The 17146-nt window shown below is 43.4% G+C and overlaps 1 protein-coding gene across 16 annotated transcripts in view; it reads right to left on the bottom strand.

Annotated features, from left to right (window-relative positions):
* Positions 1-17146, bottom strand: part of LRCH2 (leucine rich repeats and calponin homology domain containing 2) — a 110479-nt gene that overhangs the window by 85541 nt on the left and 7792 nt on the right. The window contains exons 2-3 of one of the 16 annotated variants that reach the window (XM_065556830.1): positions 10512-10561; positions 9961-10079 (exon numbers count right to left, since the gene is read on the bottom strand). The exons of 8 other annotated variants lie outside the window; for them this stretch is intronic. Coding sequence is in view for 6 of the 8 variants with exons in the window: in XM_065556824.1 (XP_065412896.1) it covers positions 4116-4356 (241 nt within the window). In the remaining 2 variants the exon portion in view is untranslated. Of the gene's footprint in view, positions 1-4115; positions 4441-9960; positions 10080-10511; positions 10562-17146 lie in introns of those variants that run through there. 7 more of the 16 variants (XM_065556831.1, XM_065556824.1, XM_065556820.1 and 4 more) reach the window with 7 other exon arrangements.

Here is a 17146-nt window from a genome sequence, read left to right as displayed (position 1 = left end):
GAGCATTTCCTATTGGATATTCTCCAATTTACATAGATTCTCCAGTTTAAAGGATTTGACAGATGCATAATCAGAGTTAAAGGGCCAGATTACTGTTGCTGCAAGATGATTGCCGGAAATAAGTTTTGCCACATAATATAATGAGATGCGATAAGATGCCACAGGCCTTTGCTACAACACTTGCAACTCATGGTTTAGTAAGGCATTTAAAACTTCAGCATACGCAGGAGACCACACAAATAAACTGGAGGAAGGGAAGTGTTCAAACTGGGAAACACTCCCACACCCATCCTCTCACCCACATCCCCTTTCTGGATAGGACAATTCAGTTCAAGTTTAAATGAGCAACTGTGTGTCACAATTGATTTACACTTAATTCAATAGACATTTTATGAAATGTGAACCAGAAGTACTTCCAACTCAGTAAACAGACATTGGTCTCTAGGGAGGAAGGATGTTGTTGTGGTTAAGGCACATAACCCTGAAGCTATAGTAGTAGTTCTAGGGTCCTGTTTTCAGCTCCACCACAAACCTGGTGCATGTCAGTCACTTACAGCCAAATTTTCAAAAACAGCATTTATTTGCATGCCCATCTTGAAACACTTTGGGTCTGAATTTTCAACATGTTGAGCACAGGCAACTACCATTGACTTTTACAGGACCTGTGGGTGCTCAGCACTGCTGGAAGAATGTCTCAAGATGAATAACTAAGAACCGAGGCAACAAAACAGTGAGCAATCTTAACCAGAACCACTGTACCTCAAATTACATATGTACAAGATGAGGATTAATGCTTCCCTGCTTCACAGGCATGTTGTGATGTGAAGCTAATTTATTAATAGTGTTAAGTGCCATAGAAATGCCTGTAAATAAATACAAATAGTGTAACAATAATGCAAATCTGATCCAAGAATCTAATGAAGAACAGGAGTACTTGTGGCACCTTAGAGACTAACAAATTTATTAGAGCATAAGCTTTCGTGGACTACAGCCCACTTCTTCGGATGCATATAGAATGGAACATATATATACAGCTGCTACTCTGAAACAAGAATCTAATGCTTCTTTAGAGAAAATCTGTAAGTAACAACTTTTGATGCACTCACAGAATACTAAAAATTCACTCACCAGTCAAAAGAACCAGATTAGATAACTCCAAAAACCAAATCAACACAACAAAACTACAAAGTTCTTGTTTACAAACAACTTTTAGAAAGATCTGTATAGGAGTTGAACTACAACCTATATGGTTTGAGGATTAATTCTTTAGTAGGTCCTGCATTAAACCAGTTACTCTATATACAAATAGCAGAAGACTCAAGGTGCCATTTGCCAATATTACTAATTATTTGAACAAATTTCTTGGTGCCATAAAAGCACATACATCTCTTTGTGGCAGGGACCTCTTTGTATGTATTTGCACAATATCTTACATGTTGAAGCTTCAATTACGATTAGTGTCTGTAGGCACTAAAGTAATATAAATCACTCAGGTCATGTTGGCATTCTGACAAAAGAGTCAGAGAGTTATTAATTTACACAAAATTGTGTTGACTTTGTATTTTAATTACTGTATACATTCAAAACAGTTTCAGTGGTATCTTATGATCAATGTATACCCATTAAATGTATAGACCCATGATGAACAGAATGCAAGACAGAAGAAATCTTTTATTAAGATTCACTATATCCATTTCCTCATTTATATTTTCACTGTTGAGTATTTACACATAGAAATGCTTAGTGTGTTGATAAGCACATTTTATACCTCCCCTCTTTTTTTTTTTTTAAACAGAAAAATGTAGAGCTATCACTCCATAACCCATTTTTAAATTAATCTTGTGTATCCATTGTAAGACAATTAAAGCACTCTTGCCTATCCACATTCTGCATAGCACATGCAAATATACCACATGTGCCAGAGAATAAAACCATTAACAGACCTACTGCTGGATACTCCAAATATCCAGTTTCTTAGCTGGCCTTCACAAATCATTTAAAAAAAAAAAGAGAGAGATGGTGATCTTATTGAACAAGATTGCCGATAACCCAACACACAAAATGCAGTCCACAACAAAGACTAACAAAGAATAAGTATTTGATGAACCATAGGAGCACAGAATTGTCACAGATGGATGAAAGCACTACAATGGGCAGACTCTTTCTTTCAAAATGATAAGCCAATTACCCACAACCCCATGGAAAAAAAGAAACAAATATCACTTTCCCTTTCCTACTAATATATGTAAAAAACCCTTACTACTTTTGAACAAAATACATCAGACCTCAGTTAATATATTTCATTTTACCATTCTACCCTAATTAACTCATGTTCAGTGACCAGTCCAGTAGCAAATAAATTCAAAACTAAGAGTGTAAAAATACACAATAGACCCACTCCCCCCCCCCGCCCCCGCATCGCTTATAAATAGAAACCAGGTTGTCTAGAGACTATACAGAAGCAAATACCTCCAATTCACCTCACATTTTAAGAGAGTCTAGATAAATTTGGTGGTCTAGTTTCCCACATCTGTATTTAGTAACATGGTGAATACATTCAGTCCTGATCTGCACACAGTTTGTAGTTACAGGCAGGATGCGATGTGTGCACACCATGCCCCTTACTCATAAAGGGAAAGGGGCATTTTGGAAAATCCCAAGCAACAATGCTGCATCACGAGGGACGTGACACCCTGATGGGGCCAGAGCCCCCAAAACGGGACCAGAGCCCCCAAAACGGGACAAATGAGCCACAACACTCAGCACTGGTTATTGAGATAGCAAAATAAGCGACTGCCTGCGTCCTACCCAAAGCGCAATCCCACCCCATCTCCCCCAGGGACATACCCTTCCTCTGTCCCCCAGCCCCCACCCCATCTCCCCCCTGCACACACACAACCCCCCCAGTCCCCCCCAGACATACCCTTCCTCTGTCCCCCAGCCCCCACCCCATCTCCCCCCTGCACACACACAACCCCCCCAGCCCCCCCCAGACATACCCTTCCTATGTCCCCCAGCCCCCACCCCATCTCTCCCCTACACACACCTCCCCCCAGCACCCACCCCCGCCCATCTCCCCACTACGCACATTCAACCCCCTGCCCCACCCCCAGGGACATACCCTTCCTCTGTCCCCCACCCCCACCCATCTCCCCCTACACACACACAGACACACACAACCCCCCAGCCCCCAACCTCCCCCATGGACATACCCTTCATATCTCCCCCGCTACACCCCCCCACCCCCCCAGTCCAACCCCCTCTGGACATACCAGTATGTGCCCCAGCCCCCGCCCCAGTCCATTTTCTCTCCCACCCCGCCCCCACCCTTCCTCTGTCCCCCACCCCCACCCCCACCCATCTCCCCCCTACACACACACACACACACAACCCCCTAGCCTCCAACCTCCCCTATGGACATACCCTTCATATCTCCCCCGCTACACCCCCCACTCCAACCCCCTCCCCATGGACATACCAGTATGTGCCCCAGCCCCCGCCCCAGTCCATTTCCTCTCCCACCCCACCTCCACCCATCTCCCCCCTACACACAACCCCTCAGCCCCCAACCTCCCCCATGGACATACCCTTCATATCTCCCCCGCTACACTCACCCCCCCCCAGTCCAACCCCCTCTGGACATACCAGTATGTGCCCCAGCCCCCGCCCCAGTTCATTTTCTCTCCCACCCCGCCCCCACCCTTCCTCTGTCCCCCACCCCCACCCATCTCCCCCCTACACACACACAGACACACAACCCCCTAGCCTCCAACCTCCCCTATGGACATACCCTTCATATCTCCCCCGCTACACCCCCCAGTCCAACCCCCCCCCATGGACATACCCTTATGTGCCCCAGCCCCCGCCCCAGTCCATTTCCTCTCCCACCCCACCTCCACCCATCTCCCCCCTACACACACACAACCCCTCAGCCCCCAACCTCCCCCATGGACATCCCTTCATATCTCCCACCCCCCCAGTCCAACCCCCTCCCCATGGACATACCCTTATGTGCCCCAGCCCCCGCCCATCTCCCCCCTGCACACGCTCAGCCCCCAGCCCCCCACCGACCGGGCCGGGCCCCGCCCCGCCCCGCCCCGCCCCGGGCCCCGCACCTGCTTGCGTGGTGTCGCTCAGGTCGTAGCCGCCGCCGGGGAAGTCGCGGAGCTTCCTGCCGCTGAGGCCGAGGATGCCCGAGCCAGCCGCCTCCTCCAGGGCCCGGTCCAGGCTGCGCCCCGTGTGGGGCTGGGGCAGCGCGGCCGCGCCCCAGTAGGGCCCGGTGGGGTAGGACAGGGTGAGGTGAGCGGGGAGCCCGAGCCCGCCGCCGCCGCCGCCGCCTCCCTGCCCGGCCGCCATGTTAGTGCCGGAGACAGGCCGGCCCCACAACAAACAGCGGCGCGGCGCGCAGGCGCCGCCGGCCGGGGGGAGGGGGCGCGCCCGGCGCGGGGCAGCGAGCGCGGGGCTGGGCCGGAGGCGGGGGCGCGCCCAGCGTGTCTCCTCAGCGCCCCCTGCCAGCGGGGCCGGGCGCTGTGTGGAGACGGGGGGGCGAGCAGGACCCCCCCCCAGCGGGCAGGGAGGGGGGCACCTTGGCCTCACTCTGGCCACGTGACGTAACAATGGTTAGACTTGCTCCTGTGAGGGGGCTGAATGAGCACTGCCAACAGCGTCGTGTCAGCATCGGACAGGGTACAAACCCGGAGTCAAACGATGCACACCTGGAAAGGGACAGAGACTCGCCTGAAGCTACATCTATCATTGAATACACGAATTGAGGGGAACTAAGGCAAGCAGTGAGTCTGGGGTCAGCTGCTCTGGGTAGCAGACAGCCTACTGCCCTTGGAGGGCACCGGATGAGAAGTCTTGGAAATCATGATGATGGGATATGAAGAGGGAAACCATCTGATTGGAGAACTGCTTTTTTACTGCTGTAGGGCAGGCTCAGAATAGATTTGCCAGCTGTCCCCCCATTTCCCCAAGGTATCTGTTTCCTGAAAAGGAGGCAATAAATAATAGTCCTCTACATGCATATGAAATCCTGGGCAAGTGACCTAGATATGGATAAGCAATTTGATAAAGTTAAATGTGATCGAGCTTTCTATTGTATTCAGTGGTATAGTCCTTGAAGAGGGAATTAGAGAACGACTGTGACCGTTTTTACTACGTATCGTCATCTTCCACATCACATTGTGTTATGGGCATTCAGAGTCTTTGTAAAAAGTATACAATGCAAATATAATTAGTCATGAAAAGGTGAGAATTCCTGTTCAGTCATAACCAATCAATAGCCAATTTAAGAATCGGATCCACTCCTGCAACCTTACTCTCATGAGTAGTGCATTGACTTCACTGGCTGGGACAACTTGGATGAACAAGAATGCAGGATGGGGCCATAGATTAATTTGTAAATTGCTCCAAAGCCATTTAGCAAAATTTATAAATTGGAAGGTTTCACCATATACTCTGTTACACTGTCCAACATACGAATGCTTCTACAAAAAAAGGAGGAGTTGCAGTCTAAGGTAATCATAAAAATCTGTTCATAATGTATCCATAGTACTCTAGTATTAAAGTATTCATTCTTAGACCAAATCATCTGCTGGGATAAATGGGTGAAACTTCAGTGGTGTTTCTCAGTTTGATCCAGAGAATGTAGTCTTCTGTAAAGTTTTATATTGGTGGAATGGATGTAAAGAAGAAATATTGAGTGGGTGTGGAATATAAGGAACTTTAGAAAGAACTGTAGGAGCATGTTGGTTTATGTTGTTGCAAGCTATCATCTTGCTAACAACATGGAGGAGGAAATGTACACTGTGTATTAAAAAGAAGGAGATTCGGTAAAGCTTGAAGGGTCACAGAATTTCCTGAAAAAGCAAAGGATAGTCCCTTTTCAACCAGCAGTGCGCCATTTATGAAAGTCTAGGGTACTTGCAGGGTAGACACGGAAGATCCATTTTCATCCCGTTTGATTAACAATTTGGCACAATCCTAGCCTACCATGGTGTCCATGGCAACTCTTAAATGACTATTATAAAAATATTATTTAAAGGAGTATACATTAAGGCCCGACTCAGTGACAACAGATGGACTGCAGCTATGTCTGAGTGGTATCTGCGAGAACTGAAACGGCCATGCGGTCAGCCTCCAAAGAGGTGGGATGATTTCTTAACAAGGAGATATGGACAAACATGGCGAAGGATGGCCAGAGCGAGAGAAGATTGGAAGACATGTTGTGATCGGCTCAGTCTTAACTGATGAAGGATCGACAGTCGACGCTAGTCTATGCTACATTAAGCCATGATACCAGTTGAGGTAGGGGTGTGTGTTTGTGTGTGTGTGTTAGAGAGAGAGAAGTGTTTTACAAGAGGCTAGGCCAAAGAATCAGAAATTCCTGTATACCAGAACATAAATGCTATGGTGAAAACAAATCAGTAATAGCATCTGTTCAAACTACAGAGCATGATTAGTATTTGCTCTGGAGAGAAAAAAAATCAATAAGGAATCTCATCAGACAATACAAAAGAGCAGAAATAAAGGATGCAGGTAAGGTTCTCACATGAAAGATAAATTAAGTAACTTGAAGAGAATGTGGAAAAAAATATTGATGCTCAGACTCCAATCTTGGATGCAAAGTGGAGGAATATAGAAAATCAGAAGCCATGCAATATCCTACGCTCTGTAGTAATATTATTAGTACTTGTAAAATTGTTTAACATTTTGTGATTAGCAAGTGTCCTGGAATACTACCTCTTCTGCATGAGAAATTATCTAAATTGGTGCTCTGTAAATATGAGATACTGTATACATGTCCATCAGAAAGAATCGCATGGCTAGGCATGCTCCCAAGCAGAATAAGGCTAAAGTAAGATCCACAGAAGCAGATTCTCAGTAGATCGCACAGGGTGCGACAGAGAGCAGAATTTGTTTTCATACTTCGATCTTTCTATGGTTCCCTAAAGTGGAAATTTTATATATGCAATATGACTAATTTTGAGGCTCTGAGGGAAATTCCTTGCGTGAGCTCTATGAAGGAGACGAGCCTTCAGTCAGCAAGTTAGTCCATATGTCAATGTGAGGCAGCTGAGACATTATTAGTCAAACGAGGAACAGCCCTTGAATATAGTGTGGGCGATATCTGTCTGAAATTCAGTAGTACAGAATTAGCCAGGATAAGGAAGGAAACTACCGAGGACTGAAAGATTTAGTTCTTTAGTGCTTTGCATATTTAGCATGTTTAATGAGATTTATAGATTCCAAGGGCAGAAGCAACTATTGTGATCATCCAGTCTGATCTCCTGTAAAACACAGGCCATAGGAGTCCCCCAACGTAATTCCTAGAACATATCTTTTAGAAAAACTGAATGAGGAAGCAGTCACGCATGTACAGACAATATGATCATGTCACTGCAAATAGACTGATTTTCTCCTACAAAAATCCCAAATCTGTGAAGGAAGTAGCATGAGAAGTGAAATAGGCAATTGTCATAAGTAGTATCAGTGGGCCAGAACATCTGCTCTGCTCCAGCCTAAGGCAGAAAGGTCTTCTAATGCTCTCTTAAACAGCCAGCTGAAGATTTCCCAACATGGGAGAAAACAGAGGCAGTCCAATGCCAACCATCCTCACAGTTCTTAGCATAAGTAGTATGTTGGGGTCGGGCCAGAGGACGGTATGGGCAGAAATAGCTGGCTTTGCCTCTTTGCCACAACTTCCTGTTGAAAGTTATTGCAGCTGGCCACAATTTAGAGCAGCCTCCAGGCTGCTCTAAGTTGCACTGGGGGTAGAACTAGCACCTGGCTGGCACCAGGATCAGAGGAGCACAAAAGTTGCATAAAGCTACCTTCGCCCCCTACTCTGAGTCCTGGCTAATCACATTCAGTCATATGTGAGAATCAGGGCCAATCTATCTACATAATCTCTAGTTGTCACAATTTTTTGTTAACGATTCCAGATCTGACTTCAAAGTCATATACAAATTTGTATCCTTAGGGTTCAGTCAGCTATTGGTTGGCTGAGTCTCAAACACTCTTGTGTTTACAAGCGTTATTCTGCATCGTGAGACTGCTGTGTACCTGATGTCAGCATTCTTAGGAGACTTCCCTTTTTTGAGTTTTGTTTTGGGGATTTTTGCACTAAAGCAGCCTGAGAACAGCACAACTCACAGGGAACTAACTGGTGGCGGTGCTGGTATTTTAGATTGACATAGTGTTTGCATCTGGATTTCCAGGTTAACCCTCCCCCCCCCCCCCCCCCCCGATTTGAAATACTTTTGAGTAGAAATGGAGTCAAGTCAGTATATTCAAAACAGGGCCTACATTTTTGCAGAGTTTGGGGAATATTTGCATCAGAGGTTTTGGTTTGTCTCATTACCAAAAAGGCTGAGCCGCAAAGCCCAGGTCTCTGAGCTCTCCCAAAGAGTTAGGGGGCTCAGTTCTAGTGCTTCAGCTAAGGTCCACCCTCTGTTCATGAGATTTTTAAAAAAAATATATCAACCAAATAGCAGTGGGAATAATCTGTCTTGTTTTAGAAGTTGAGTGAGCTGTTGGTGTGTAGAGGCAGCTTCGGGGTATCACTAAACTCAGTGAAAGTGACTGTTTCTTTCAGATTTAGTGGAATTCTCTTTTCTGTCTTTACTCTGTCAGAAGTATCCATAAATTGTGGTCTCCAATGGCAACAATTTAGTGTATGCAATCAAGGGCTCATATCCTGGTGTGTTGCAGGAGCAGCCACTTTATAGAAGCTATCTGGCCATGAAAGAATAACCCTAGTGGAGGGAAAACAATGAGGAGTCCTTGTGGCATCTTAGAGACTAACATTTATTTGGGCATAAACTTTCATGGGCTATAACCCACTTCCCAATTTGTTAGTCTCTAAGGTGCCACAAGGACTCCTTGTTGTTTTTGCTGATACAGACTAACACGCCTACCCCTCCGAAACTTAGTGGAGGGGAATATTTTGGTGGTACAGAGCTGATGTAGTGTCTCCTATGTCAATTTTCTTCCTGCTGCTGATGTAAGAGTGAGGCCTGAGAAGAGAGGTAAGGCAAGGGCATCGCTACACCAGTTGGCTGCTTTATTGAATCTTAGGGATTCTTGGCAGGTGGAAAAATTTACAGCAGCCTGAAGATTGCTCTAAATTGCACTAGGGGATTGGCCCAGCTCTTGGAGAGCCCAGGTTGGGGAAGCATTAAGTCCAACTTTGCAAACCCCCATCTGAGCTATGCTCCTTGCCTATAGCCATGGATGTGGGCAAAAATGTAGAACTGCAGTTATTTGAATTCCTATCTAGTTTCAGTAATGTTAGAGATGAAAAGGTGCCGCTCACACATCTCCTAGAGCAATTATTTCAAGCAGGTTGTCTGAACTCTGTTTTACAGCACCATACTGAGTCATATTCAGAAAAATTTCTTAGCAACCATAAGAGCTATTACTTTAGTGAAAGATTAATTCAGAAAAAAAGAGTGCTTGGAGGCCACCAGAAAAGTACGGATACAGCATATATCGAGTACTGGCTCAATCCCACCTATGGACAAATGCTGCCTTTAGCTCATTCACACCATAGAAAGTATAAATAGCAAATAGGATGGGCTAAATGGGATGGCTGAGGCATCTATTAATAAAGAGAATAGTTATTTGAAATGATGGAGTGGTCACCATATCTACAATCAAAAATTAACTATTATGAGAGGGTGCCTATGATTTCCAGGTTTCTAAGTGAGGAACAGGTAGGAAAACTGGTGTTCACATGAGAGTTTCTGGTAAATAAATCCAACCTTTTGTTGGATGTCTGGGATTCTGAAGTCTAATTTTACCCACTACTTATTCCACTTGTTCTGTCTGCTGTAATATCTTTCACCATTTTTTCTCACTATCCTTCCAGTTTGTCTTTATTAACAAGCACTTCATTTCCTCCTTATCTTTATTGCTTTTTTCCCCACAGTGCTAAAAAACAAACAAAATACACACCTCTAGATTTCAGGATGCTGAAAACCACTACAAAGCCTCCAGTTCTTGTAGGTAACTTCCACTTTGAGAATCTTTGTGGTTATCCACATCCGTTGTATATGAACTTCACCTTGTCTAGTCTAGGATTTAAGGTATAGTGTTATGTGCTAACACACATATTTTAGAAGTTTAATACACAAGCCACTCTGCCTTTAATACATGTCTGAGTTAGAGCCTGAGGAAGCCATGTCTAGATAAGGCCTTTGTGCATGTGCGTCTGCCCCAGTCTAAACCTCGGCTTTTGACATTAATGGTTCCATTGTAACCTCTAGCATGCTTGCAACACATCATATTACAACACACAGGTGTTCTTCTCTCCTCCTGGGTTAATAAAAGCACTGTCCTATTACAAGTAACATTTCACTAGATTCTTCCTTTGTTTTTTCAACAAGTTTAGTACATTATAAGATGATAGAACTTTGTTTTACTTTTGACCTTTGCCTTTTGAACCAACACACACTTGCTCATACATTAGACAGCATGCAGACACATCAATCCATGAATGTGCTTACCCTGTTGTGCGCATCATAGCGAGACGGCTGAATCTCCAGACCCCTGAAGCCTGAAAAAGGAAAAAAAGGACACAGATACATGAGACATACCCAAAGCAAAGCCCAGCTGTCTTTTCCATGCTTTTCCATGACAAAATGGTCCCTTCTGGCCCCACCCTAGTCTGTGAGCCTCTACAACCAGGCAAGATCATTCCCAGCCAAGTATCTTCACAGGAGACAAGAAGGAAACTTCTAGTTCAAATTTCAAACATAAAAAGAAACTAAACTAATTATGGAAGTGATGTAGAGAAAGAAAATAGTAATAAAGCTCCTTATCTCTTCAAGCACCTTGGTGAATGGTGTTCTTGGTACACCGCAGGCTGCTAGGCCCACAGTTGATTCAGCAGTGGTTTGATATGTGTGGGGGTTGATGACTCTCCACCAACGCATTTGCAACATGTGAGAGTGTCAGGTCATAGAAAGGTTTCAGAGTAGCAGCTGTGTTAGTCTGTATCCGCAAAAAGAACAGGAGTACTTGTGGCACCTTAGAAAAGTGGGCTGCAGCCCACAAAAGCTTATGCTCAAATAAATTTGTTAGTACTCCTGTTCTTTTTTTAGGTCATAGAAAGTAGTCCCTGCCCTTCATAAAGCATGTGCGGATACTGTGGTAGGACAGAATCATTTACAGCAGGGCTGCCAGTAGGTGCCAAATGTGCTTTATACATCACTGACAGTATGCACCTACTCCAGAAAGGGTCTTTGGAGCTCTGCCAGGCGTTGTGAGATAGGTGCACCTATCGAAGATCAAGCAGTGGTTGCGAGAATACTGTGCGTGGAGGCACCGCACTTTTGCCACTTGCGGCAACGTGATTGCATTAGGGCAAGTTGAAACCCTACAGTTTCTGAGTACAGACGGGTTTAGGAGCTTTGCATAGGAAAGAGAAAGCAAAGGCTTGGGCAACAGTAGAAAACACACCAATGAAGCTGAAGGTCTCCTCTTTACAGAAAAGCCATTACTGATATGTCTTTAAACACATTAATCCAAGAGGGCTTTTAAGAGTGCAGGAACTATTCAACATTCAGACTTTACTGATGTTCCTGTGAGGCTTTTTTTATGCGCAACGTCACTTTTCACACCCACATTGAACAACACTAACAAGTATGGCTTCAGTATTTAGCTATCAGTTTCATGTGTCAGGTTCCTAAGTGGTTGACTGTCTTTCTATTCATCCTCTCTATTTTGAAGAACCAGTTGCCTGATTTCATCTGGACACACTTGTAAATGTGAGCAGAGATAGAGAGGCCAACAGAAACAGATGTTAAGTGGTTCTTTTGTCAATTAACCCCCCTTTCTCCTTACGTGCACACACAAATAATCAAATTCAAACTTGGTATAAATAAGGACAGATCCTATTAAAGTCTCAACACATTGGCCCATTTTGGCAGTGAAGCAAGCCACATTGTTCTAACTAGAACAAAAGGCAAATGCACCACTGTCAATACTAAAGTGCTAGTGCTTTATGTAGTGGAATATTTTGAAAGACATGGACATGACTTATTCTGTGACATCTGATTTATTAATAGAAAAGAAACAAAAATAATTTCCCTTTGGCTGCTTCAGTGAACATCTTTTCATAAGTAAATCAATCAATAAATGCTATTTTATTTTTGTACAGACTACACTAAAACAGAAGATCTGTTAAAAAGAAAATTCCCTCATATATCCTCTATTTGGAGCATCTGTTTAATTGTACAACTGGCAATGCTTCAATGAACTACAGAAAGTACATTTTGCAGGGTTTCTACCCTAAAAGATGAAGTTCATGAACTTAATGTATTTTATTGGCCAGCGTGCGTGCTAGAAATATATAGAAAGCTAGAAATTCTGTACAGATGGCAAAGCTGGGGTGAAGGTGTGCGTTGCATTCAGTCTTCCTACAATGGTGTCTTAAGGGAGTTTGCTCTTTTGACTTTAAATAACTTGCATGGTATGCTGTGACAAAGTGCATTCCCACATCCTGTTTCTTGATAGAATTAAGAATGTGGTCTTCCATTAAAACCTTACTTTAGTCCAAGGGAAGACTCTTCTGAAAGTGCAGTCACATTAAAGGTTATGTCTATATTGCAAACAAAGGTTTAATTGTAGTGTGGGTAGGCATACCCCTACTAGCTTTAATCTAGCTAGCACAGGCAATGAGAATAGTGTCGACAAGGTGCACGGGCTAGCCTCCTGAGTATGAGATGGCCGGGGCATCAGGGTATGTAGGTGAGTTGCTAGCCTGTGCCTCGTTGTCTACACTACTGTTGTCACCAGTGCTAACTAGACGAAAGCTAGCACGGAGATGCATGCTGCAATCACACACCTTCACTTCCAGTCTAGCCATATGCTAGGTCAGGCCAAGTTAATGAAAACTACTTCCTAAACAGCTGCCCATGATTGTATTAAGGTTTAACCCACTACCTTGGTGTTGGCTTATTCCATGGACAGTATTCAAGATGTGGGCATACCGTGGATTTACATAGAGGCAATATGATATTCTCTGTCTTATTATCTATCCCTTTCTTAATAATTCCCAACATTCTGTTCGCTTCTTTGACTGCCGCTGCACGTTGCATGGATGTTTTCAGAGAACTCTCCACAATGATTCCAAGATCTCTTTCTTGAGTGGTAACAGCTAATTCAGACCACATCACTTTGTATGTATAGTTGGGATGATGTTTTCCAATGTGCATTACTTTGCATTTATTAACATTGAATTTCATCTGCCATTTTGTTGCCCAGTCATCCAGTTTTGTGAGATCCCTTTGTAGCTCTTTGCAGTCTGCTTTGGATTTAAGTATCTTGAGTAGTTTTGTATGATCTACAAATTTTTCCACCTCACTGTTTACCCCTTTTTCCAGAGCATTTATGAATATGTTGAATAGTACTTGTTCCAGTACAGACGGCTGTGGGACACCACTATTTACCTCTCTCCATTCTGAAAACTGGCCATTTATTCCTACCCTTTGGTTCCTGTCTTTTAACCAGTTAAAGCCATATTGACTCTTCCCCAACAAATTATGTTCATGTATGTGTCTGACAATTCTGTTCTTTACAGTTTCAACCAGTTTGCCCGATACTGAAGTCAGGCTTACCGGCCTGTAATTGCCGGGATCACCTCTGGAGTCCTTTTTAAAAATTGGCATCACATTAGCTATCCTCCAGTCATTTGGTACAGAAACTGATTTAAATGATAGGTTACAAACCACAGTAGTTCTGCAATTTCACATTTGTGTTCCTTCAGAACTCTTGGGAGAATACCATCTGGTCCCAGTGACCAGATGTTTTACAATTACCCTTTACAAACATTCAGTAACTTGGCTAGTTTTTATTAACTGTTATTTTAAAATGATAGAGACAAATTTGTCTGTTACACTCATGCAACCCAATTTAGTTCTTTGGGGTTGCAGACTTATTACAGAGTAGATCTTGGCCCTTTTATCAACCTTCAGCATGTGAAACTCCCTCTTAAACTGTTAGCCTCTGAAATTATGTGGAATGGAATTAACTGTAGTGCTTAGATTGTCTGTCTTAAATAAAGCAGGGCAAATGAGATATTTGCCAAGTTATTATGAGGTCACAGACTTGGTTTGGAAGGGTTATAACCCCAATATCTGGGCTTATTTATCTCAGTCACCTATTTATGAAGGTGATATCACTGCCCTAAGATCTAGGCTTATTAAATTTTGTTTCTTCATAAATCCCAATATCATATGAATATGTAGGAGTAAAAAATATATATATAAAAACCCCATTTACACTGCAGTTCCATACAATTAGTTTTGTCATTTCAAATCAGCAAATATTGCTATACATGCTGTCTTTTAAATTAATCTCTGTGATTCAAGATATTTCTAACTCTCACCTTTAAACTTTTGAGATAAAGTGACATTGTTTCACTATTAATGTGATGAAATGAAACACTATTGGAAATCTCACAGGTCTGTTACTTTTTCAAATGTTTTAAAAAGGCAATTGTTATGATTTTACAGAAAATCACGAATGCATCACTAACCCCCTTTGATACACTATGAAAAACTCCAAGGCTTTGTTAGAGGAAGAATAAAAATGCCTTTGGATAAAAATTCATTATATATAGATTTCATTCATTCAACTTACACTTTCAAGGTTTAAAAAGAACAAAAATCTTCTTAGGGCAATCATTTAAATGCCTAATGCCAAAAGGGATAAATAATTTATCTCTGTCAGCAGAGTTGGAATGATACAAGCAATCACATCTGGCAATTGATTTCATGGCCATAGTAACCCTAACATAGTTAACCTAAATTTTGTTTAGTATCTTTAGCACTAGAGAAATTAAGCAAAATAAAATACATTTCCCCCACCACCACCTCATCCCAGGTGGCTCTCTGTTCAGATCAGTTTTTTAAGTCTATATTGATGCCTTTTCTATGCAAATTTAACAGAATACTGTAAGATCTTCAGAATCTCTCCAGAGAGTTCTTCACAAGTTATCCTACTTCAATCAGCATCTTAATGATCTCCCCCCAAACCTGGATTTCAGATGACTGAAGCAAACAGTTACCTTCAAAAATAGCACCAATGTGGGAAAAATTAGATCTGTATCATTAATGATCACTATGGACAGCAGGGCCAATTTTCTCCTCTCACACTAGAGTAAAATTGGAGTCAACTCCATTGTCAATTGAGTTACAATGGGGGTAAGAGTGGTGTAACAAAGTAATCTGTGCAACCCCCGTTGTAGTCTTCTCACCCAAGAGATTGGGGTAAGACAGAAATAATGTAGTGGAAATATGGTGAGCCCCAAGCATTCATGATTCATGAACCCTCCAAAAATCATGAGATGATTTTTAAAAATCTCATGATTGTTAAGACAATACATTTTGGATTAATTGTATTTGCCTTCTGGTTCTTGAGACTTTAGGGTTTGTGTTTTCAGGCTTTTCTCCAAAATTATGAGGGCTAGGAACTTTCATTTAAAAAAAAAAAAGTTGAGATTCTCTTATAATGCATGACTCCAGGAGCTGGAGCTGTAAGAAAAACACCAAATATCAGAGTTGGCCCAGAGATCCCCTAACTTCCGAGAAGGCACCCTGTTCTTGTGCTGGGTTCCTCTAGGGATCTACAGAGGAAAACTGAAGAGAGAAGAATTTATCCCAGTGCAAGCGGCTGAGGAGCCAGCTGTAGGGAACCTGAAGAGACGGATGACAGACACAAGTGTGCACGTGAGGGGTGTGCATTCTGGCACTCCCTCCTAACCGTGTGAGCACTAGTATAGCTTTTCCAACTCTGGTGATTTTACCATCTGTCTCACCATACATAACCTCTCCCTCTTCCCAGCAGGCCCTGCTTCCATCCTGCCATAACTAGTTCCCTCAGGAATTACAAATCCCACAATGGCCGTCTTCAAAGCGATGGCACTTGGAACAGGGATGTGCAGACCCAGACTTGCCCTTAAAAGGACACCCTGGGACTCCTCACAAACTATTACAATTTAACACTATAGAAAAATGCAAATAGAGTTCAGTATTACAAACCCCACGCATTCAAAAATGAGTCAGGCCTCAAACAATTATCAAGAGATTGGCTTAAAAATGTGCAATCCATTCATGTTTTGTTGCAGAGAAAAGCTCAAAACCATGAACTGAGTGCACCCCAAAGGTCCAGTAAGCCTCAAGGCAAATTAAAAGAAAAGCAACTTTGGCTTAAACACAGGGAAATATGGGGAGCAGAATGGAGGAGGGATTGGGAAGAGGTGTGCAGAGGAATGCAGACAGATTCAAGTGGCTGGGGGAATTTGGAGCATATAGTACAGCTGTTCTGTGCTACTCTGGTGATACGAAGCAATTGAAAATCTAGTTTAACTGGCCAGTAAGCTCAGGCTGCTTCGTGCTGCTCCGGAGCGGGGAAAAGAACCCGTGTGTACAGGTTAACGTGGCCATAAAAGTTAAATTTAAAAATATGGAAGGTTGACACTTCATCTCTCAAAGTCCTTAGAAACATCAGATAGTAACTACAATGTGCATGCCACCCCCATGCTCCCTCTTGCAGCCAGGTCACATGCTGCAGATGCATCTTGCCTTAATCTTCCCAACTGGGTCAGCAACATTCTCTTTGGGATTCTTGTTTACCGTTCAAGTACGCAGCGGCGGCTCCAGGCACCAGCACTCCAAGCGCGTGCCTGGGGCGGCAAGCCGCAGGGAGCGGTCTGCCGGTCGCTGTGGGGGCGGCAGTCAGGCAGCCTTCGGCGGCATGCCTGTGGGAGGTCTGCTGGTCCCATGGATTCGGTGGCAATTCGGCAGCGTGTATGCCGAATCCGTGGGACCGGAGACCTCCCGCAGGCATGCTGCCAAAGGCAGCCTGCCTGCCGTGCTTGGGGTGGCAAAAAAGCTAGAGCCACCCCTGCATGTACGACATTTTCAATTAAAAATTGAAACGCCACGGAAATTCCTAGACAAAAGATGTTCAAATGGAGTTAAGATTGACAGTACATATCAGCAATTTAAGAGTAACTACACTACAGATATATTGCAGTTATCCCAAAAGCAAGTATTATAAACCCAGGAGATTCAAAGTTAAACTTAAAAGAAATCCAAACATGTTACAGTATGAAAATACAGGTAAGGAATTCAAC

This window comes from Chrysemys picta, chromosome 9 (genome assembly GCF_011386835.1).
Source record: "Chrysemys picta bellii isolate R12L10 chromosome 9, ASM1138683v2, whole genome shotgun sequence".
Lineage (NCBI taxonomy): Eukaryota > Metazoa > Chordata > Testudines > Emydidae > Chrysemys > Chrysemys picta.
The sequence above is the reverse complement of the archived record's forward strand: the minus strand, read 5'-3'. Positions and strand labels throughout refer to the sequence as shown.